The sequence below is a fragment of the Stomoxys calcitrans genome, chromosome 5, assembly GCF_963082655.1.
Source record: "Stomoxys calcitrans chromosome 5, idStoCalc2.1, whole genome shotgun sequence".
Classification (NCBI taxonomy): domain Eukaryota; kingdom Metazoa; phylum Arthropoda; class Insecta; order Diptera; family Muscidae; genus Stomoxys; species Stomoxys calcitrans.
In genome coordinates this window covers 39,388,536-39,413,371 of record NC_081556.1, presented here as the reverse complement: position 1 = coordinate 39,413,371, position 24,836 = coordinate 39,388,536, and the positions used below count along the sequence as shown (strand labels likewise).

Sequence of the window (24,836 nt, the reverse complement as noted above, 5' to 3'; positions counted from 1 at the left end):
CAGAGACGAAAGTATAAATTCCGGTACTTTATATCTTCCGAGTGGAAATGGACCAGCTCCGTTTTCATGTGTTTGTCCTTAACCTAGTCTTCATGGTCCGTCTCGACAGTCGAAAAAAATTTGGGTATGAAATTGCTTATCACCTGGCGATTATCTAAAGAGGCTGTTCCTGCGGATACTATTGTGACCGGCCAGCTTCTACTGGCTGTCTGAAAAATGGGTCTTCATTAAAAATTCCACTCTTTCTTGGCTGTTCTCAATGACAGACTTGTCCTCTCTTTTGAGGCGCTCGGCGTGCTGGGAGCCTTTGAAATTCTTTGCGCAACTTAGTTTGCCTCTATTCCTTAATGGAATGTTCATGGCAAATTTGCATTTTCAGTGCCTTCCAATTTCCCACGGAATTTCGTCCAGGAACTTTTCTTCGCTCTTCTCTACTTGTTGAACCTGTCCAGGGCTTCAAGGTTGTCGGTTGAATTTCATCCAGGAACTTTTCTTCGCTCTTCTTCTCTACTTCTTGAGTCTACCCAGGGTTCAACGGTTGTTGTCCTAACCCTTTGCCGTATTCTCACTTTGGCTTTTCAAAACCTTGCCTACTCCCTTTCTGAATACTATAAGCTCCTGTTGGTTTTTTTCAGCTATATTCATTCTAGACATGCTTTCGAAAAGGCTTCGTGGAGGCACTCTTAAAATGTCCTCTGCTGTTTCCTGTTCTCTTTGATATTATATAGGCACGCCAGAGTGTTCCAGTTTTTCTGAACTTTGCCAAATCGGTTTCACGGACATCTGTACGGCTTTCTTTATCAACTTCTTTTGAAGGCTAGTATATCACTATATACCGATATCACTATATTTCCATTCCACATTATTCCATTATTTTCGGTGGCTGACGGTACCTTGTAAAGGGGGTTGAAATTAAAAATTAAAGACGTTTCACTCCTTATCAGATCACATGCAAACAATAGTTTAAAAAATAGGATATTTATGGCAAATTGTCAGTCTTTACCAAATGTTTGTTGTTGTTTTTTTTATTTATTTAAAATTTTTGTTTAAGAATAACACCAATATTATAATGTAATTTTCAAAAAATGGTAAACAAGATTAAACGTTACTTTACATAAGAAAAAATATTAAAAAAAACAACCTTAAAACAAAAATTTAACACAAAATTAAACAAGGTTTATAAATAAGAAAAACTAGTAAATAATAAAACAAAATAAATAAATTATCCAGAAAAAAACTAGCAATTATATTTAGAAATATTCTCACATCACATCACTTCAGCATATACAGCAGAAAAAGACCCTTATACAAAAAAAAAACAACAAATTATAAAAAATATTAAAAATTGAAATATAACCCAAACTAAAAACACCATTTATAATTGTTGTTATTTAAAAAAAGGTTTACATAAATACATACAGAACTAAAAAATACTTTTAGTATATAATTTATTTTTATTTTTTCTAAAGGAAAAAATTCAAGAAATAAAATATTTTGTTAAATTCACAAAAATCAAATGCAACTTCAAAAAAAAAGCTAAACATTTAATGTGGTAATTAAAGAATGAAACAAAGGTATTTAAATGCGTGAATGAAGAATGAAAATGCAAAATTTAAACAATTTACAATTAATCAAATACCATTAAGTAATGCTCAAAAGACAAACTGTTACCTTTTGTCAATGTGCTTTGCTTTGAAATTAAAACAAAAAAAACAACAATTTAAAACCATAAATTCATGGGTTAAATTTAAACATCAAAAGGGAATAAATATAAAAAATAAAAAAAAAACTTAAAAAAGAAAATCCAAAACAAAGAGTTAAATAAATGTCCTAAAAATTATAAAAAAAAAATTGTTTTATTTATTTTTAATTTATTTCCTGTCGTATAGGACTAACCAATCAAAAAGTCACAATATAAGGCGATGTAAGCTGATCTATAGCTTAAGTGATGAGGACATAGAGTTGCGACCAACGGCTTTAAATAATATAGGGCAAATGAAACCTTTATGTTATGTTATCGATATCTTTTTTCCATACCGACAAGAATGTTATCGTCATATGTGCATATCTAACCAATAAAGCCTTTTCCCATTTTCATTGTATATCTCTACAAGCCTTGGATGCAAACGTGCTTCTTAAGCAAAAGGTGATCTTGATCGACAACACCAGTTTCCGAATGGCTTAATCGAAGTTTCTATCGGGATATATCCAGCGGACAAAAAGAGATTAGGGCATATGCATAAGATATGGCGAACCGGGCCACAATTTGGCCGAGTACTGAATCTCCATGGGATGCTGTATGTGCTAACAAAGCGAGAGCAAACCTGGGAAGACTTTATGGTGGGAATCTAATGATAGTAGGCGACATTAATTCGCGATTGCGACGAGAAAGCGAACCACGGACCCAAGAAAAATGAAAATACTGGAAACGATCACACGATTAGGTAGTGTTACCGAAAATACAGCTGAAACTTTGAATTTGTATATTATTTTTGGCACTTTGAGAAAATTTGCTAGATTTTCCGCTTTTGGTCTAAGTAAAAAGGGCTAGGATTGAGTAAAAAATCCAGTTTGTGCAAAAAGTATTTTCGGTGTTTCGATTGAAAACAATAGCAGAAGATAAGAAATCGTCATCGTGTTGTGCCTAATATATCCCGCCTTGAAGACCTCATTGGCCACACTATACCACTGTCCAGCAAGCAATTTAAATTTAGCTTCAAGCAACTCTTCTAATAGTTCTAGAACACTTTTGTCCAGTCCTGTCGTTTTCGACGGCTGGTGAGTTTTTCCTTTCCCCTATCATATCACTGCACACAAAATCCGCACTGGGGTTACCCGCAGGGGCTTCCTCTCTCGGTAATGCGATATTGGGATCTGGGCTTTATTATTGATCAAAAATTTAACTGGAAAAGGAACGTTTAGAAGAGAGTCAAACAGGGACTGAAAGCGCTTTACTCATATCCCAACTCGGTGGTCAGGCGTTGGGGACTTAGGCCGAGTATGGTCCCCTGGATTTACAATGCTTTGGTTCGACTGATCCTCATCTATGGATGCCTAGTGTGGCACCGGGCTCTCTACAAGGTGTGTCTTCACACTATGTTGGACAAGATGCAGGGTATAAGGCGGTTCTGATGTCGGGGTTGCTGACCAAAAATTTAATGAGCGTGTAGGTGAGAGTCCAGCTGAGCCTGAATGCACCCATACCCATGTCCCAACTCGATGGCCAGGCGTTGGGGACTTAGGCTAAGTACGGTCCAAAGGATTTACAATGCTGTGGTTCGGCCAATACTCACATATGGATGCCTGGTGTGGCTCCGGACTCTCAACAAAGTGTGCCTTCGCACTATGTTGGATAAGATGCAGGGTATTGCGGCGGTCCTTATATCGGGGTGGTTGACCAAAAATTTAACTAGAAAAGGAATGTGTAGACGAAAATCAAACGAGGGCTGATTTGGCTCTGCTCATGTCGCAACTCGGTAGCTAGGCGTTGCGGACATGGCATAATACCGTCCAATGGATTTACAATGCCGTGGTTCGGCCAAACCTCACATATGGATGCCTGGTATGGTACCGGGCTCTCAACAAGGTGTGCCTTCGCGATATGTTGCAGAAGGTACAGGGTATTGCGGCGATGCTTATATCGGGGTTAAGGAGTAGTGCTTCGAGAGCAGCCCTGCAAGCGATACATAATTAGAGTGCACGGCGTTAAAAACTGCCCTCAGACTGAGGGAGTTAGAGACATGGGAGTCTTTGAATTCAAAATGCATATTTGCCCATGAACACGAACAAACTCCTCACACTCCAATGAGTGTTGGCCGATCCAAGTGTAAGCCTATTGATAAGGGATCATCTTTTTATAGCCAAGTCCGTATGGGGTGCCGCAGTGCGACACCTCCTTCGGGAGAAATTTTTACATGGCATAATACCTCACAGATGTTGCCAGCATTAGAAGGGAAATTTTTTTCGATGTTTTCGCGAGGATTAGAACCCATATGTTCAGCGCCATAGGGGGACATGCTAAACTATGCGCTATGGTGGTCCCTTCGGATTTCAGACCTGCGGTTTGTTCTGCGGAAGGTTGGTGGTGTGGGACGACTAAGTGACATTGGCGGCGCAACGGACTATGTGCCGGGCGGATCTTTCTTAGATGGCGATCTGGAGGTTATCTTCCGAAGGAGAGAGCTTTGTTCTGGTGGCGTCCCGACATTCTTGGGTCCCTCTGTCTACAAGGACTGGCCCAAGCAGAATGGTGACACCGGGCAGGGTTTTTTTTTATTCAATTTCTAGGAATGACGGAGTCCAATAGACTTCTGGAAGTGTGCAATGTGTTTCAGGAAGAGGTTTTCGCGATCCTCAGGGTCTTGGATGTGATTCTGAGTCAGGAGCGGGGGCCCTCTCAAACTGCCAAGATTTGTGTGGATAGTCAGGCGTCGCTGAAGGCCCCGGTTGCAGGTCGGGTGAGATCGAGGCTTGTCGGGAGATGCAAAAAGCGTCTCGGACATTTGGGGGCTGCTGTCAGATTGTGCTAGGTTCCAGGCCAACAAGGGGTGGCAGGTAACGAAGCGGCAGACGAGCTGGCCAGGTTTGGGCATCGGATGGTCTCTGGGAGTGTGGCGCCAATGGTGAACGCTCTTTGGCTATTTGGGATGGTGGATTCCTACTATGGCCACTGAAATGTCAGGTCACTGACACGGCGATGCATTTCTATATGATCTATGGGGATGTGTAGGAGTTGAAGCATCGGTTGAACATCTGTTGTGGCGTGCCACACGATGACGGGGTGAAGTCCAAGGATTATGGCAGAATAGCTATTCTCTTCACTGAGCTCTTCGCAGTCTTCCGGCTATCCGAGGCATTCTGTAGTTCTGCAAGGGTCTGGGATGGCTGATGAGCCGGCCTTCTAGACGGTGAGACTTCTTCGGTCTCTAGGCCGGGTTTTAAGTTTCTCTCCAATTTATTTTCTTTCTATGACGAATCCAATGGACCAGAGGCCTACGAGTGAAACGGTTGGCAACTGCGATTGCCAGTCGCGTCCTTTAACCTTACCTAACTTACTAATGCCTTTCAATGCTTCGCAGGGTCATGAATTCCTTCTCGCTATCCACTTAATTTTCTTGAATCTGCCCAATGTATTCATACCAGCCCTCTCCCATGATCTTTCTACCACTGCGTAGATAAAAAGCCTCCTACTCTTCTTCCTGATTAGCAGAATTTCCACTGTACACCACCAGCTTTACTCGTTGTAGACATGATTTCAGAAACGCTTCGCTTATGCGGATTCCAGCTTCCTAGCGTACTCATCGCCACCTGTTGAGTCCTAAGGTCGGAACCACACCGTCATGTCCTCTAATTTGAGGAGACTTCTCGCATGTACGTTGTTAACACAGATCTAAGAAAAACTCCCTACCCACTATGAACAGCGTGTGCTCCTAAAGAAAAGTAGTTCGCGATCGTCTCCCTATCAAGACAGCTTCTTTTTTCCGTTTCAAGCTTCTGCAGTGTCGGTGCTATGTAGTGTTTCCCCATATGGTCTTCCCATCTATAGCATGCAGAAAGGAACTGAGGACGTACCCAGCTTCCCTCAGCCTGCCAAGCTCCCTCAACCTTGGCGGTGCTAGTGATTCTCCGACGCAGGCTATCCATCATAACAATACCCATTTATCACACTTCGAACATCCTCCTGCAGGAGTAGAATGCCCTTCGGCTTTCTTCCCTCGTATTCCTATTCGAGGTTAGATCAAGGAATAAGCCTTAGTACTTCCCCTCCTTCGATACTTGTAGAGTGATTCCGTTCAGAGATGGGAATTTATATCTGTTAAGTCTCAATTTCAGCTGTTTTTATAAATGAAAATCATATGATTGAACTATTAAAATAGGTTTTCATAAGCATCGCAAAAGTACTTTTTTTTATATGGCTGAAGATATCCCTTCATAGGCGAATTTTTTTTTTATAAATTCCGTTAAACTGCTCCATAAATCCGGATTTAATGGATCGATCATCTGTTTTCTCTTTATAAAATCAGCTGACGAGAGCCTTATATCCAAATTTAATGAGCAGTGTCAACGGGGTTTTACGTTCTCGTCAGGATTCACAACCAGGCATTCAAAATTATAGGCGGACATCATATTTTCTGCGCTTTGATAGCCTCTCATCAATGACTTCCTATTTTTCAGAGAATTTTGGCCAGAAAATCCTCTACTATCTTCTCGTCCTCTTGAACCTGCTGAAAGTATTCGTCCCATCCACTTGTTTCGCAAAACAAACATTTTTTTTATTCTCTTTTTTCTTTAAAATACAGAATGCCACTATTCGCCTTTGGGAAGCCAAACAAAAACAGTTTTCATTATCAAAAATCGCACCATGTGAACATCCCTTATAGTTTATTAAAATTACCAAAGTGGCCACACAGCAAACAGGTGGCCACTCTTGAAACAGCTGTTGTTTACATTTGTTTTTGTTATTTCCATTCATTCATCACACGCAGTTATTTAATTCGTAGTTTTTTAGTAAATTCAATGTTAAAACTAAAACAAATCTACACTTTAAAGTGTATAGCGCAACGATATGTAGTTTCCAAAACTTGCTGCCGTTCAGTGCATAATTCCCACTCAGCAAATGCGGATGAATTTGATGTTTTGGTTATAGGCGGAGGTCACGGTGGCTGCGAAGCAGCTGCTGCCTCAGCTCGCATGGGCGCAAAAACCGGCTTAGTTACCCACAAAAAGGAAACCATTGGTGAAATGTCCTGTAATCCTTCATTTGGCGGCATTGGCAAGGGCCATTTGATGCGAGAAATTGACGCCCTAGGAGGTCTGTGCGGTAGAATGTGTGACAAATCTGGAGTGCAATACAAAGTGCTCAATCGGCGTCGAGGGCCAGCTGTTTGGGGACCCAGAGCTCAAATAGACCGAAAATTGTATAAGAAAGCCATACAGGAGGAGATGTTTGATATGAAAAATTTGCAAATAATTTGTGCTGCCGTTGATGACTTGTTGATAGAGCCCTCGCATGAAGGAAGTGGTGCACTACACTGTAAAGGTGTAATCTTACAAAATGGTGAGATAATTAGAAGCAATGCTGTTGTCCTGGCCACTGGAACATTTTTGAGAGCAAATATAAATTTTGGCTTAGAAGTAAGACCGGCAGGAAGAATGGGTGATGCTCCAGCAATGGCTTTGGGCACGAATCTGGAAAATCTGGGATTTGCCATGGGACGTTTGAAGACTGGTACACCTCCCAGAATAGCCAAAAATAGCATAGATTATAGTAGACTTGCCAAACATCTGGGCGATGATCCGCCAAGACCTTTCTCATTTATGAATGAACAGGTTTGGATAAAAGCCTGCGATCAATTGCCATGCTATTTGACCTATACCTCTCTGAAAGTTAATCAGATTGTTAAGGATAATATGCATGTGAATCGCCATGTGAGTGAAGAAATTAATGGTCCTCGCTACTGTCCCTCCATAGAGTCGAAGGTACTGCGTTTTGGTGAAAAGCAGCATCAGATATGGCTAGAACCTGAGGGTTTAGATAGTGATTTGATATATCCCCAAGGTCTGTCCTGCACCTTGCCTTATGAACAGCAAGTGGAGTTGGTTCACAGCATTGAGGGCTTGGAAATTGCCAAAGTGATACAACCTGGCTATGGTGTGGAATATGATTTTATAGACCCCAGGGAGTTGTATGCCAGTTTGGAAACTAAACGAGTGGCTAACTTGTATTTTGCTGGACAAATTAATGGCACCACTGGCTATGAAGAGGCTGCTGCCCAAGGCATAATAGCGGGAGCCAATGCAGCAGCAAAGACAACCCGTCGCCTGGGTGACAAAGAGGCAGAACAATTGGTGGTGAGTAGAACTGAAGGTTACATTGGAGTGCTTATAGATGACCTTACCAGCCTGGGCACCAATGAACCCTATCGTATGTTTACCTCCCGGGCGGAGTTTCGTTTGACCTTGAGGCCAGACAATGCCGATATACGATTAACAGAAAAAGGCTATCAGTTTGGCCTGGTTACCCCAGAGCAATATGAATGTTTTAAAAAAACCGAAAGCCAATTGGAAAATGCTAAGGAATTTCTTAAAAGCCTAAAGAAACATAGCAATTATTGGCGCTCCTCTTTGGGGATAAGCAAGGCCAAAACTTCAGTAGAAAAAACTGCTTTTGATATGCTGGGCATACCAGCAGACGATATCACTTTGGAGAAACTCATTGCCATAATGCCCAAGGAAATGGAACAGCTGAAAGACATAGTAGGCCCCTTGGCTGAGAGAATAAAAATTGAGGCCTTATATGCCCATTTTGTGGAGGAACAATCCAAGGATGTCAATGAAGTGCGTAGAGAGGAGAGCCTTATTATACCCAAGGACATAGACTACTTCTCCAAAACCCTGAGTCTATCGAATGAAGAACGCCAAAAACTCACAATGATACAGCCACAGACAATAGCGGCTGCAAGTCGCATACAGGGTGTTACCCCCTCCACCATAGTGAGAATATTGAAATATGTCAAAAGGCAAGAGGAACCCAAAGCTGCAAAGATTTTAAGTTGATAAGCAGTTATGAGAAAAGTACTCTCGAATTCAAAATAGAAAAACCGTTACCTTTAGCTGTTATTTAGTTTAAACTAATCTAAGTAAAGATATGGCAACACTGAAACAATAAAAATAAACAAACGAAAAACAGCTGTTTTATGACTTCTTATCACTTGCCGACTTTTGATTAAAATTTGGATTATTTATAACCTGTGCTTTGGTGGGCTTCCACCTAACTTTTATCTCAATTTAACTTTTTCCCATTTAAATTGTGTTTTTGTATAAGGCCTTAGTATAATTATTTTCATCATCCAGCCGGTTAGTCAATCAACAAAACAGTTACCGTTTACTTCGCGCACAAATTGAAGCAAAATGCCGAGTAACAAGACATCTACCTCTGATGGAAAATATTGTTTTGCCATTGATCGTGGTGGCACCTTCACCGATGTCATGTGCATGTGTCCCGATGGTCGAGTTCGCACCTTAAAATTATTGTCAGAAGACCCGGCCCGTTACAGTGATGCCCCCCGCGAGGGTATACGCCGTATTTTGAAAGAGGTTGGTATGAAAGTGTGTGTGTGCGTGTGTGTGCGTTTATAACTTTGGGACAATTACTTAATTATCTGTGTATCATTTGAACTAGGTTTGAGTTATGTATCTGTACGATCATATCCTTGAGTTGCCCTTGAACTGAATGTTGAAGATGTTGGGCGATAAGAAGAGATTAAGAGCTACCATCTGTTATGAGGGATGGTGGTAGGTGTTTTAGAATATATTTAAATTTATGAACTTTGTTCTTCTATTTAAGATTACAACAAAGCAGATTTCAATTTAAGGCAGGCCATCAATGCAATCAGCATAAGAAGCAAATCATCATGGTTGTGTATAGATATAAATTTGGGTAATAACTAAGTACCCAATAAATCAAACGGCGAAATCAGTTTAGATAACAGCTAATAAAAACCAATGTAGACATGTTCTAACATGGTTGTTGTTGTTCTAGCAGTGTATGGAAACACTGAGGCGGCGGGGCATGCCGATGAAGGACTTCATTGGGTCAATCCGGTACGTACAACCGGCTGCCATGGTTGTTGTTATTGCGGCAGAGTGTTGTACACTGAGTCGACAGTCCATGCGGGGTCAATCCGGTACGTATAACCGGCTGCCATGGTTGTTGTTGTAGCCACATTTGCATGGGAAGATGACAATCCTCGTTAAGCTCTTATATGTAAACAAGCTCGTTCCGCTCTATACGACCAATCGCCGAGGCATCATAAAGGCGCCAATAACTCGCCTTGTCGCATCGAGCATTTAAGCAAAAGCCGGTGCCGAGCGGCCTCTCACTGAAACTTTGTCCTCTATACTGCCGATTGTCCGTGACTGCAGTTGCAGCTACTCTCGTGAAAGCGCCCGGTAGCTCCCAGCTAATTTTCTCGTGATGACGAAGAACACCAAACAGATTGGAGGACAAAGTTCCAGCTCCAATCCCTTGCCGGGTCTCACTTTGTTGTTGTTCTAGCAGCGATGTATGTACTCACAACCTTAGCAAGTTTCCATGGATAAGCAAGATCGTTCCGGTGCATAGACCCGATCAATGAGAAAACGATGGTCTTATGTCTTTATCCGCATCATAGTTAGGTTAGTTTGAATGGGTTGCCCAGCAAAAGTTGAGTTCACTCGGAAGCCCAGTTGGCTCCATTGTGTTACCCTAGAAAGAAAGAGAAGAGAAAAAAAGAAGATGTGAGACCTCGGACCACATCTAGAGGTAAAACACGAATAAAAAGAAGAGCGGAAAAGAAGAGGCCACCGTAGCGCAGTGGTTAGCATGTTCAAAGTTGGGCCAGTTGGGCCTATTGTGTTACCCTAGAAAGAAAGAGGAGACAAAAAGAAGATGTGAGACCTCGGACCACATCTAGAGGTAAAACACGAATAAAAAGAAGAGAGAAGAGGTTAGCATGTTCGCCTATGACGCTGAACGCCTGGGTTCGAATCCTGGCGAGACCATCAGAAAAAATTTCAGCGGTGGTTTTCCCCTCCTCATGCTGGCAACATTTGTGAGGTACTATGCCATGTGCGACCTCTCGCACTGCGGCACGCCGTTCGGACTTGGCTATACAAAGGAGGCCCCTTATCATTGAGCTTAAACTTGAATCGGACTGCACTCACTGATATGTGAGAAGTTTGCCCCTGTTCCTTAGTGGAATGGTCATGGGCAAAATTTGCCTTCGGAAAAGAAGAGCGGGGATGAAAACGCCTATCCCTCACGCAAGCACGTATGTACCTTCGCCTCATCTTATCGCCCTCTACGTCGGCACCATACCGATCCGTTCATAAAGCTCAGGAGACATCCCTAAAGTACGTTCGCAAGATTACTTAGTTCGCAGAAGAACCACCTCCCTAGAAAGTAGAGCCTGCTTGCCTGCAGAACAGAAAAAGTGGTCGACAGTCTCCTACCCATCCTCATTAAGACAACTTCTGCAGAAGTCATTGTGCGGTATTCCCATGCACGCCGCCATGCGGTCTATGGCACAGTGTCCGTTTATGAGTCCTGCTAATGCGCTCAGCGACCTCTAATCGAACTCCTTTGACCTCCTCCTGTCGATCGGGCAACCATCCGCTGAGTCCTGGTTGCCCGGCGCAGGCGAACTTGGCGCATTCGTCCGCCACTTTATTCAACGGAATCCCATCATATTCTTCTCGAAAGTATCCTCCTTATTCTCATCAACACAACTCCTGCAGAAGTCTTTGTAAGGTCGCCATGAGGCCTATGGCACAGTATCCGGTTATGACTCCTTTCAATGTGTTCAGCGACCTCTTATCGAACGCCGGCAACTCTTTCGTCCTTCTCCTGTAGATGATAGGCCAAAGCGCTTTATTGGTCCGGCAATCATCCGCTGAGTACCATCTCAACACCAAACCCGCTTTGGCCATCTACCCAGTGTGCAACACACTGCTACAAAAACAACAACTATGTTCAGTAGTTCGACAAATGGCACGTTGGCAGGACCGGTGATTGGTTCTCGTTCGTCGCAGACTAACACCTTCTCACGCATTCATCCGTCCCTTTATTTTCCGTAATCCCTTCATGTCTAAGAACCCATGTCAGCGTCACATCGTAAACCCGGAACCTATTCCAGGACTCCAACAATACGCCACACACCTCGACCTTACCGTCCTCGAAACCAAGGCCTAGAGCGCCGCCATATTGTCCACATAAATCCTGAGTATTAAAGTTGGTATATGCCTTTCCCTGGGGGCTATTGTAATGACATATACCTCTGCCTGAAAGACCGAACACTCGTCCGGTAGTCTCAAAAACATACCGATGTTGAGTGTGTCGAAGTAGACTTCCAATCCAGTTCCAGACTCAGTCTTGGAGCCATCAGTAAAGAGCGAAGTCTCATCTCACTCAAACACTGCATTCGCCCCCCCCCCCCCATACATCCCTCCCGGGGAACCGAATCCTTGATGCCCTAATTCAATCGGTACCGGTGTCAGATATTCAGAGTCTACCCTTCGCATCAAAAATTTCCAGAATGGAACTGTGGCCGCACCTGTTCCTACGCAGGCCAGTCTTGGACCTTCTTGAACTCCCTCGTACGAGCCGTCGAATCCACAACCCTCCATCATACCAGTGTTGCATAGGTCAGTACTGGTCTCACATTGGCCGTATTCCTCCAAAAAAATTATCTTGGGGGTTTCCCCCCGCTACCTACCGAACATCCTCTTGCGGGAGTGAAAAATGCTTTACGGCTCCTTTCCTCAAGCCGCAATTTTTGCCCGATTTAGCTGAAATTTTGCATATGGTGTTCTGTTATGACACTCAACAACAATTCGGTCCATAACCAGATGGGCTCCCATATTTTAGCAGAATCCATGGTGGTGGGATCCCAATATTCGGCCCGATCAAACTGAGCACGCTTTTACTTGTTTGACTTCCTATTCCTAAATTGCACAAAGGTGAGATTGGTGACCATAAAAGGAATTTGCGATTCATTGTTTCAGTTGGATCAGGAAGAAAAATGGCTTTATTTGTGTTGTTGTTGTTGTAGCCACATTTTTATATGAAGATGGCGATCCTCGTCAAGCTCCTGTAGGTGAGCAAGCTCGTTTCGGGTACAAAGGACCGATCGCCGTGGAAAAAGGGAGGCTATTTGTTTGTTGCCATATCGAGCGTCATAGGCACCCAGTATTTGTGCAGGAGCCGGTGCCGCCCGGACTCTCACTAAGACTTTCCGCTCGATAGCGCTGATTGTCCGCGACTGCCGTTGCAACTACTCCGTATGGAGCATTCCACTATCCGCAACATGTGGTCGCGCCCGGTAGCTCGCAGCTCGTGACAGCAATGAGCACCCCACAGGTCGGACCTCAATGTTCTAGCCTGTGTGGTGCTCACAGATATCCCGTGCCGGGATTGCTGTTCCCATCGACTCACATTGTTTAATGGATGATATTAAAACATACCTATTGTACCTAATCCACAAAGCTAAAACGGTTTGTTTGATAAGAACAACATGCCACTAATTGCCCTTAAATTATATGTACTTGCAATCTTATCGACACTCTTGAAATATTTCCAATGATGTTTAATGCAAGATCTTGTATACTTTTAGTGCATTATACCCCCACCATTGGATGGGGGTTAAACTGTAGGAGTGTTCATGTACTCAAAAATCTGTGCAAATTTGCACAAACTGTTGTTAGAAGAAAGGGCTAATCTAGATATCCGACCCATAGACAAACAGATTAAGTGTGAGCCAGCCACTGCGGCTATGAGACTAAAAGCGATGGGAGAATGGATAGAGGATGGGAGTAGGTCATACCATTGCGATATAATCGAGGCAACGATAGGAAACTTAGAAGGAATGGAAGAAGTTTCCGATCGGATACCTGAGTCAGTACAGCTTTCGGTATCATAACAGGACACATAGCAGTACGAGCTCACTTATGCAGGTGCAATCATGTGGGGAAGATGATGAGACGTTGGAGCATTTCCTAGCCCGGGTTTCGCGACTAACATACGCCGGTACTTAGGTAGAGACACATTACCAGACATAAACCAACTTAGGAGCGTGGAAAACAATTGGGAATTTTGTAAGTAGCACTGGATTCCTGACTTAGATTTTTATCTTCGAGATTACTTTTTATACCCTCCACCATAGGATGGGGGGGGTATACTAATTTCGTCATTCTGTTTGTAACTACTCGAAATATTCGTGAGACCCCATAAAGTATATATATTCTTGATCTTCGTGACATTTTATGTCGATCTAGCCATGTCCGTCCGTCTGTCTGTCGAAAACACGCTAACTTCCGAAGGAGTAATGCCAGCCGCTTGAAATTTTGCACAAATACTTCTTATTAGGGTAGGTCGGTTGGTATTGTAAATGGACCATATCGGTCCATGTTTTGATATAGCTGCCATATAAACCGATCTTGTGTCTTGACTTCTTGAGCCTCTAGAGTGCGCAATTCTTATCCGATTTTGCACGGCGTGTTTTGTTATGATATCCATCAACTGTGCCAAGTATGGTTCAAATCGGTCCATAACCTGATATAGCTGCCATATAAACAGATATGGGGACTTGACTTCTTGAGCTTCTAGAGGGCGCCACTCCTATCCGATTTGGCTCAAATTTTGCATGACGTATTTTATTCTTACTTTCAACTACTGTGTCAAATAAGGTTCAAATCGGTTCATAACCTGATATAGCTGTCATATAAACCGATCTGGCATCTTGACTTCTTGAGCCTGTAGAGGTCGCAATTATTATCCGATTTGCCTGAAATTTTGTACGGCGGATTCTCTCATGACCATCAACATACGCGTTTATTATGGTCTGAATCGGTCTATAGCCCGATACAGCTCCCATATAAATCGATCTCTCTATTTTAATTCTTGTTAGTATTAACAGTGCACAACAAGCCGACTACTGGCTTAGGTGTATGTCCATTAGGTCGGGTTGATTTCTCAAAATTCCTGGGGATTGCAAATGGGCCATATCGGTTCAGATTTGGATATAGCTCTCATTTAACCGATCTCCCGATTTGACTTCTTGAGCCCTTGCAAGCCGCTGGAAGTCGCAATTTTTATTCGATTTAGCTACAATTTTGCAGATAGTGTTTTGTTACGACTTCTAATAACTGTGCTAATTACGGTCCAAATCGGTCTATATATAGCTCTCATAAAAACACTTCTGCCGATATGACTTTTTAAGCCCCTGGAAGCCGCAATTTTTGTCCGATTTAGCTACAATTTTGCATGCGGTGTTCCGTTACGCCTTTTAACAACTCCGCCAAGTAAATCGGTCAATAACCTCAAATAGCTCCCGTATAAACACATTTCCCGACTTGACTTCTTGAGCCCTTCCAAGCAGTAATTTTTGTCCGATTTGGCTGAAATTTTGCATGCCGTGTTCTGTTACGACTTCCAAACAACTGTGTTAAGTACGGTCCAAATCAGTCTATAACCTGATATAGCTCCCATATAAACCGGTCTCTCGATTATCGTTGTTCAGTTCCTAGAAGCTTAAATTTTTTTAATTCGTCCCATGCAGTGATTCGTATTCCCTTTATTACGTCTGAACTTATGATGCGCCCTCTACCACTTCCCCAGGGAAAATAATTTTGTCTCTTCTCTGCCGGCTGAATCTTCAAAATGATGCGAATTAGAAGGTCCTTCAAAAATTGGCGGAAGCTATTCGCCGTGGATTAAATAGATTCTACTCTACAACTGGATTTCGGTACTCCTACCCCTAGCTGATTAGGGGACTAATGAGACTGGTGTTGGGAAATTTACAACAGCATTTACCTTCTCTACCCTTCCGTCCATCCATTTGAAGGGCTTCTTAGTAGATGTAAGGCGCGCGCATTATTCGAACCCACGTATAGTGAATATGTCGCGATATTCCCGACCGCGTTTTTCAACTTCATCATAGGCGGAAGAGTGCCGGCCCTAGGTGGCCCATAGAGGCGAAGTGGATTTATTGTGCTTGATTTATTCTTCATGCAAGAGTTTGTCCTCTCAAAGAACCGTTCTCTAACTCTTCACTGAGACGCTTTTCCCTTTGAGTATAGTCGTTCTCGCTCTACTGACTGCTTTCCTGCCTTGTAATGGGTTGGTCCTGACTACTACGAATGGGAAGCTCTGATTATAGCAATACTCAGACGATGGCTACGCAAAGTCTGGTCCTCCATTAAATATGCTGAGAATGAAGGTCCTTTCGCATTCCACCGAAGTACGTCCTTCCTCTTTTTTGAATTTTAGCTTTTATTCAGGTTAAGTCCACGAGTGTATGAGGAAAAGACGTTCACCGCAGCATAGCCCCAATGTACTGCAGCAAAAAACTACGAATTCGTCTAATACTCCCTGAGGCGCCCCAGCGAGACCTCGTTCGAGTATGTGCCTCTGACTACAACCTTTAGAACGCTACTTAAGCGTGTAACACTAAGCAGTCAGTTAAGGGTTTAAGCTTCTACTTGAATCATTATCGACCACGGTATCACAAGATACAAGGGTGCAATCCAACTATTGCTTGTATAAAGTTCTCCTCCAGAGTACCCCAGTTCTGTTTTGTAGGATTACAGCTGCTCTTTAATGTTTCTTTCACATTCAACATTTGCCTAAGCTTTCTTATAAATATCGCATTTGTTTTAGGAAACCGGTGTGGATACAACCTCCTCAGGCTTAGTCGATACCTCCCAAATAGGTTGGGTGCGCATGGGCACTACTGTGGCTACCAATGCCTTGCTGGAGCGCAAAGGTGATCCTGTTGTTCTAGTGGTCAACAAAGGATTCCGGGACTTACTCTACATAGGCAATCAAGCGAGACCGAAAATATTCGAATTGGACATTAAAAAACCTTCGAATTTGTACAAAATTGTGGTCGAGGTCGACTGTCGCATAGTGCCAGAAATGCCCAAGGAAAGATGCCAACTGAAGAATAGTAAGTATGCGACAAGGAAGAAGTGGTCTATCTAAAGATTATTTTCTTTATTTTTTCTAGAAGAGTCCTGGCGTATATTGGAAGGTGCTGGTGGTTCTCGTTATTTGGAAATGCAACCCGTTGATGAAGCAGCGGTACGCTCATCTTTGAAACAAGTGAAAGACCAGGGCATAACTTCTGTGGCCGTGGTTTTGGCCCATAACTATTCATGTCCCGAACATGAGTTGAAGATTGGAGCTATAGCTCGAGAGTTGGGTTTTGAGTACATAACCTTGTCCCATCAGGCAATGCCTATGTTTAGATTAGTGCCTCGTGGCTATACTACCTGTGCTGAGGCCTATTTGACACCACATGTGGATCGTTATTTGAATAGGTAACTGGAAAATATCTTAGGGAGAGATCGAGGCAATTAATTTTTGTTGTGTTTTTAAGTTTTAAATCTGGCTTTGATAAAGAACTGGCCGGTGTTGAAGTGCTCTTCATGCAGTCAGATGGTGGCTTAACTCAAATTAACAAATTTCGTGCCTCTAGAGCTATTTTATCTGGACCTGCTGGTGGTGTGGTGGGCTATGCCATTACGGGTTCTCGAGAAACTGATATGCCTTTGATTGGTTTCGACATGGGGGGCACTTCCACTGATGTTTCCCGTTATGCTGGTTCCTATGAACATGTGGTGGAAAGCACTACGGCCGGCATAACCATACAAGCTCCCCAATTGGACATAAACACTGTGGCCGCTGGTGGTGGTTCTCGTTTATTCTTCAGATCAGGGCTATTTGTGGTGGGTCCCGAAAGTGCCGGGGCTCATCCGGGACCGGCATGTTACAAGAAAGGTGGCCCCCTGACGGTGACTGATGCCAATCTTATTTTGGGTCGTTTGAAACCGGAATATTTTCCCAAAATCTTTGGGCCACATGAAAATGAACCTTTGGACTATGAGGCTTCCAAGCAAAAATTTGAAGAATTATTGCAGGAAATCAATGAGAGCTTAAAGCTGCAGGGCAGCAAGAAACAGATGTCACTGCAGGAGGTGGCTTTGGGTTTCATACGTGTGGCCAATGAGGCCATGTGTAGGCCCATACGAGCATTGACTCAAGCCCGTGGCTTGGATACCTCCAAGCATGTTTTGGCTTGCTTTGGAGGTGCTGGTGGGCAGCATGCATGTGCCATAGCTAGAGAATTGGGCATATCCAAGGTTCTTATACATAAATATGCTGGCATACTATCAGCCTATGGCATGGCCTTGGCAGATGTGGTGCAGGAAATGCAAGAACCCAATGGCTTGGAGTTTTCTCAAGCCAATGAGGCTTCATTGAAAAAGAGTTTGGAAAATTTAAAGCAAAAATGCCAGCAGGCCTTGGAAAAACAAGGTTTTGAGGATATCAGCATAGAGTCGTTTCTGCATTTGCGTTATGAAGGCACCGATTGTGCTTTAATGTGTACTCAATCCAAGGACTCCAAAAACTGGTTGGAAGGTTTTGAAAAAACCTTTCTGGATCGTTATCGCACAGAATTTGGCTTTGTATTGCAGAAACGTCGCATCATTGTGGATGATATACGTATTAGAGGCCTGGGCAAGAACAAAACTCCACCAGAATTGGAAATTGAAGCAGCTGCTAGTGAATTACCCAGTAAAGAGGGCAGTACTATGGTTAGCTTCGATCAAGGCACCATGGATGCTCCCATATATTTGACCGAAAAACTTTATCATAAACATAAAATTAGTGGGCCTGCTATAATCATAGATAAACTGTCCACCATATTGGTGGAACCCAATTGTGAAGCCGAGGTGACCAAATATGGTGATTTGGTGGTGCATATTAGGTCCTCGCAAGATAACAAAGTGGATGAGAAACTGGATGCTGTACAATTGAGTATTTTCAGTCATCGTTTTATGAGCATAGCTGAGCAAATGGGAAGGTGAGTTTGGCCTGTTAGCCAATGGATGGGTTTCATTTTTTCTTTTTATTTCTCTTTACTTTTAAGGGTACTGCAACGAACTTCCATTTCCACCAACATCAAGGAGAGACTTGATTTTTCTTGTGCCTTATTTGGTCCGGATGGTGGCCTGGTCAGCAATGCTCCCCATATTCCTGTGCATTTGGGCGCCATGCAAGAGACTGTGCAGTATCAGTTGAAAGTCCGAGGTAAAACCTTGAAAAATGGAGATGTTATTCTATCAAATCATCCTCAAGCAGGTGGTTCACATTTGCCTGACTTAACGGTGATAACGCCAGTGTTTTACAAGTGGGTAGAAGAGAGCAGCACCTAGAAATGTTCAGAGATTTGTATAATTTTTTTACTCTGTTTTAGAAATCATAATACCCCTGTATTCTTTGTCGCCTCTCGTGGTCATCATGCCGATATTGGTGGTATAACACCCGGTTCAATGCCTCCTCACTCTACATCATTGGCTCAAGAGGGAGCCTCCTTTAAATCATTCCTTATAGTTGAAAATGGCACATTCCAGGAGGAAGATGTGGTAAAACGCTTTACCACACCCACTGATGCTGAGGGAGCTACGGGAACCCGCAATCTTTCAGATAATATTTCCGATTTAAAAGCTCAAATTGCCGCCAACCAGAAAGGCATACAACTGGTATCCGAGTTGATTGATGGCTATGGTCTCAATGTGGTTCAAGCCTATATGGGTTATATACAACAAAACGCCGAAATAGCAGTACGCGATATGCTCAGGGAAATTGCCAAAAATACCTATGAACGCACTGGAGGTTATATTTTGCAAGCTGAAGAGTTCATGGACAATGGTTCGCCTATAAAATTAAGTGTCAGCCTTGATGCTGAGCAAGGATCGGCCATTTGTGATTTTACCGGTTCGGGCACCGAAGTATGGGGCAACTGTAATGCTCCAAGAGCCATAACGCTTTCAGCTCTTATCTATTGCTTGCGTTGCATGGTTGGTCATGACGTTCCTTTAAATCAGGGTTGTTTGGCTCCGATACGAGTTATCATACCCAAAAATTCCATATTAGATCCCTCTGAGGGGGCTGCTGTGGTGGGAGGCAATGTTTTAACCTCCCAACGCATAGTTGATACAGTGCTCAAAGCTTTTCGAGTTTGTGCGGCATCTCAGGGTTGCATGAACAACACCACCATAGGTGATGAACAGTGGGGCTATTATGAAACTGTGGCCGGTGGTGCGGGAGCCGGTCCCCAGTGGCATGGTGCTGGTGGGGTACACTCACATATGACCAATACGCGTATCACAGATCCTGAGATCATGGAATTACGTTATCCCATGATATTGCAAAGATTTTGTTTGAGAACTGATGAATCTGGAGGCCGCGGACTGTATCAAGGTGGAGAAGGTGTAGAGCGCCATATTTTGTTCCGCAAACCAGTGACTTTATCCGTGCTGACGGAACGTCGAACTTTGCAACCCTATGGCTTGAATGGTGGTGAGCCGGGTAAAAGAGGATTAAATTTGTTGGTCAAACCAGATGGACGAATTATATCGTTGGGTGGAAAGACTTGCATCAATGTTGATGCTGGGGTAATATTTTGTATTTGTATTCATCTTAGAGAAAAAAAATAAATTATTGTTTTTTTGTTGCAGGATATATATGCCATGAAAACTCCTGGTGGTGGAGGTTATGGCCCAGTCACCGATGGAAATATTCCACAGCAAAAACAGCAGGAGGTAAGTGCTCAATTTATTGAGCGTGGCTCTGTTTATGATTATCGTCAAGCTCAAGAATCGGTTTGAATTTATGGCTTAACACACATTTTTTGTTTTTTCTTTGTTAATTATCCATGTATACCAGTTTGTTATCAAGTGCAATAATGTTTATATGTATTTTTGAAAAATTTACATTTTCATCCAAGAAAACAAAAATAATCTAAGGAAGATCAAGCATTTTAAGTTATTTCTTATTACCAAAATGGAAGGAGTTTCTCAGAAGAAGCATCAATTTACACAGAAGAATGGGAATGAACCTGTTTTCAGCTCACAAATAACAAAGGGAAAGAAATACGGTGAATTGCAGCTTGGCTATATCAAAATGGGATGGATGCAAACATAAAAAATTCCAAAGAGAGCTCTTTTTTTCATTTGTTTTCAATCTAGATAAAACCAATGCGGCAACACTGGTCTGGATAAAAAGACTTCTCTTACATATTATGAATGGAGAATACTTCTCTCAATTTTTATTTGTTCTCTCTCTCTCTCTCTCTCTCTTTAAACACATACAGTTCTTGCTTGTTGACTAACATCCCTCAACAACACCATGGATTTGGATAGAATTCCATTGATAAGAAAAGGTCCATTGCATTTCCGCTGCCGTTAAAGTATCTGACCCTCTAGTTATTAATATTTCTGAGCTCCTATTACTTCATTCGCGTTACGCCGCGTTATTTTGTAGCGATTTTGACAGATTTTATCAGATGTCATGGAAAATGATCATCAAAAAGAAAATTCTGCTTGGACATATTCCGCATCCTGGATAAATCTTGCGAGAGTCATTTACCAATTGCTTACTGAGCACTAATGGCTAGCGATGGTTGATTGTAATTCCAGCCTTGTGATTGACAACTGAGAATTTAACAAGGGCCCTAAGCAAAATGCTTGCTTTGAACGCGAAAAAATCAATAGGTTTCTCAATTCGATTTTTCCAAACGAAATCTGTCAAATATATTGCATTTTTATCGCGTTGCAATGCGAATGAAGTAACAGGGCTTCATAGTTCAAAAATAGGGAAGAAAAATGTATTTTTTTAAATCCACTATCACCATAAACTTTCCACTTCTAACTTTAGCTGGCCATAACAGATCATTTGTTCCTCTAGCGTAGCGTAGAATAGATTTCACCTATAGGAGGAAAAGTGAGAGCATTAGAAGAAAAAAAAAAAACAGAGTGAAAGAGAAAGTTGTCTTTTTCCTTTCGAAATTCTACTTACTAACTGCAGAGTATCTATTGTTCGGAGAGATTCAAACACTGGGGTGAGTTACCAAATGCACTTTTCTTATTCGATAGAACTCAACAAACCAAAAGAGATATTCCTGCTGAAAATTCTGTATTCCTGATATTCCATTTACATTACGATGCGATACGGCTTTTCATGTCACTGCTATGAGCTATGATCGAAAACACGATAGCAGTCGATCACGTAAAGCTACCCGTTTGAAATCTTGCACGATTACTTTTTATTGACGTAGGTCGTTGGGGACTGCAAATGGGTGATATCGTTTCAGATTTGGAAATAGCCCCCATATAAATCGGTCCCTGGTTTGACTTCTCCAGCCACTAGAAGCCTCAATTTTCATCCGATTTGGGTGAAATTTGAATCAAAGACTTGAGTTACGACTTCCAACATCCATGTTAAGTATGATCCGAATCGGTCAATGAACAGATATAGCCCCCATAAAAACTGATCCCCGGAATAGATTTTTTGAGCTCCTAGAAGTCTCAATTTTCATCCGATTTGACTGAAATTTGGAACAAAGACTTGTGTTGACTTTCAACATCTATGCCAAGTACGATCCTAGTCGGTCTATAAATTGATACAGCCCCCATATAAACCATCCGCGGATTTATATTCTTGAGGAATCCTAGAAGCCTCAATTGTCATCAGATTTCACTGAAATTTGGAATAAGAACTTGTGTTATAGCTTCCAACATTCATGCCAAGTACGATCCTAGGTGGTCTATAAACTGATATAGCTTCCATATAAACCGATACCCGGTTTTGACTTTTTGATCCCCTAGAAGCCTAAATTCTCACCTGGTTTGGTTGTTGTTGTTTTAGCAGTGTGTTATACACTGAGGCGGCAGCCCTTTCCGATGAAGAACTCCATCGGGTCAATCCGGCTGCCATGGGATTGACCTGGTTTGATTGAAATTTAACCTTAAAACCTATCTAAGACTTACAATATCAATGCCAAGTTTTATCCGAATCGGTCAATATGGTGATATAGGTCCCCCTAAGTATCGATATCCCCATATGACTTCTTGAAACCATTGAAGACTCAATCAATTTTCAATTTGATTGCTATAAAATAATTCAAATACAGACTCAGTTAATAAGGGTAAATTTTTAGCGGAATCCATGGTGATGAGTTTTTCAAGATTTGGCGCGACCGAACTAAGCACGTTAGCTTAGGTTAGGTAAGTGTGGCAGCCCTTTCAGACTCACTTGACAATTTTAATCCATTGTGATACCACAGTAGCGACAGAAAAAGGACTAAGTTGGTTCATGTCTGGTATTATGCTCCCAGCTAAGCACCGATGTCTTTTAGCCGCGAAAGCCGTCTAATGACATAGGAAATGCTCCAACGTCTCATCATCTTCCCTACATGCCCTACACATACTATCACTTGCAGCACCGATTTTCCATAAGTGAGCTCGTAGCCCTATGAGTCTCGTTAGTAATAGCCTCATCCTCCCACTATTCGGAACACCCCAACGGTTTCACTGTTCCGACGAACGCCCACGCCCTTAACTCGGACTGCGTCAACCCGAAAGGCTTCGTGTTAAACAAGTTTATTGACGGCAGTCCTCTGGCCTTTACTGCCAAATCGTCAGCCCTTTCATTCTCCCTTACTCCGTTATGGCCCGATATCCAAACGATGCCGTATTTTCCATCCTCAGAGAAGAGGGTTAATTTTCTTCCACTACAAGACTGTTCGTGGCCTTATCGTCCTGGTTGTTATTGCCCTTGAGGCCATTTTACTGTCCGTAAAGATGTTCACACTCGACGTCCTGGCGTTAGCAACAAACCACCTCACGTATTCCGTGATTGCAGGTATCTTCGCCTGCTGGACGGTATTATGGTCAGGCAGTCTATAACAGATGTTAGTTCTTGGGTTCTCAATGAAGACCCCCAGGCTCACTCCGCCCTCTAGCTTTGATCCATCCGTGAAATATGATCTTCCAGATGACGATATTAGGGTTTTGTCAGTCCAAGACTGTGTCTCTATCGTCGCCTCGATTATACCGCGATGGTATTAGCTGCTTTCATCCTCAATCCATTCTCCCATCGTCTAAAGCCGCAGTGTTTGTTCACACTTAATCTTTATGTCAATTGGATATCAGAATAGTCTCCAGTGGCCTAGTGGGCGTGGTCCTCATCGCTCCGCCTATGCCTAGGCAACATGTTCTATGAACCCGTTGTATCCCGTTGTCCTTATGTTTCCCCATAGCAGTCAACCAAACTATTGAGGTGTAAGTAAGTATTGGTCTAATTGGTCTGGATCCTGCAGAGCCAGTGGACTATGCTCGGATTCAGGCCCCATTTCGAGCCGACGGCCCGTCTACATATGGCCAACATCTGTGAGCCTTCTCAGTACGCTCCTGAATGTTACACTTCCAATTAAGTATTTGAGCTTGTCAGGTATCGCAATCGTTTTATTGAGGAAACGTGGTGCGTCAAATTGTGCCGCCTACGTCTTCCTCGTAATTGAAATTTTGATAAAATTTCCTATAGAATTGAAATTTTGACAAAATTTCCTTTATAATTGAAATTTGAATAAAATTTCCTATTGAAATAAAATTTTGACAAAATCTCCCTTAGAATTGAAAATTTGACAAAATTTCCCTTAGTATTGAAATTTTGATAAAATTTCCCTTAAAATTGAAATTTTGACAAAATTTCCCTTAAAATAGAAATTTTGACAAAATTTCCTTTATAATTGAAATTTTAATAAAATTTCCTATAGAAATAAAATTTTGACAAAATCTCCCTTAGAATTGAAAATTTGACAAAATTTCGTTTATAATTGAAATTTTGATAAAATTTCCTATAGAAATGAAATTTTGACAAAATTTCCTTCATAATTGAAATTTGAATAAAATTTCCTATTGAAATAAAATTTTGACAAAATCTCCCTTAGAATTGAAAATTTGAAAAAATTTCCCTTAGAATTGTAATTTTGACAAAATTTCCCTTAAAATTGAAATTTTGACAAAATTTCTCTTAAAATTGAAATTTTGACAAAATTTCTTTTAGAATTAAAATTTTGACAAATTTTCCCTTAGAATTGAAATTTTGACAAAATTTCCCTTAAAATTGAATTTTTGACAAAATTTCCCTTAAAATTGAATTTTTGACAAAATTTCCCTTAAAATTGAAATTTTGACAAAATTTCCCTTAAAATTAAAATTTTGACAAAATTTCCCTTAGAATTAAAATTTTTACAAAATTTCCCTTAGAATTGAAATTTTGATAAAATTTCCTTTCGAATTGAAATTTTGATAAAATTTCTCTTAGAATTTAAATTTTGACAAAATTTTCCTTAAAATTGAAATTTTGACAAAATTTCCTTTATAATTCAAATTTTGACAAAATTTCCTTTATAATTGAAATTTTGATAAAATTTCCTGTAGAGATGAAATTT

At 41.8% G+C, this 24,836-nt stretch overlaps 2 protein-coding genes across 3 annotated transcripts; both read left to right on the top strand.

The window, feature by feature from the left end:
- The first annotated feature begins 6,447 nt into the window (after positions 1–6,447).
- LOC106093638 (protein MTO1 homolog, mitochondrial) lies at positions 6,448–8,688 on the top strand. Its single transcript, XM_013260747.2, has one exon. The coding sequence runs from the start codon at positions 6,517–6,519 to the stop codon at positions 8,554–8,556; it is 2,040 nt and encodes a 679-aa protein (XP_013116201.2). The 5' UTR covers positions 6,448–6,516; the 3' UTR covers positions 8,557–8,688.
- Positions 8,689–8,749: 61 nt separating this feature from the next.
- Positions 8,750–20,316, top strand: LOC106093637 (5-oxoprolinase). 2 transcript variants are annotated; one of them, XM_013260746.2, is made up of 7 exons: positions 8,750–9,096; positions 16,196–16,484; positions 16,548–16,857; positions 16,917–18,404; positions 18,471–18,731; positions 18,798–19,998; positions 20,062–20,316. In XM_013260746.2, exons 1-7 carry the CDS (start codon positions 8,911–8,913, stop codon positions 20,209–20,211), a joined length of 3,885 nt encoding a protein of 1,294 aa, XP_013116200.2. In that variant the 5' UTR covers positions 8,750–8,910; the 3' UTR covers positions 20,212–20,316. The 2 variants fall into 2 exon arrangements, with proteins under 2 accessions (XP_013116200.2, XP_013116199.2); XM_013260745.2 differs by having other exon boundaries at positions 16,545–16,857.
- The last annotated feature ends 4,520 nt before the right edge of the window (positions 20,317–24,836 follow it).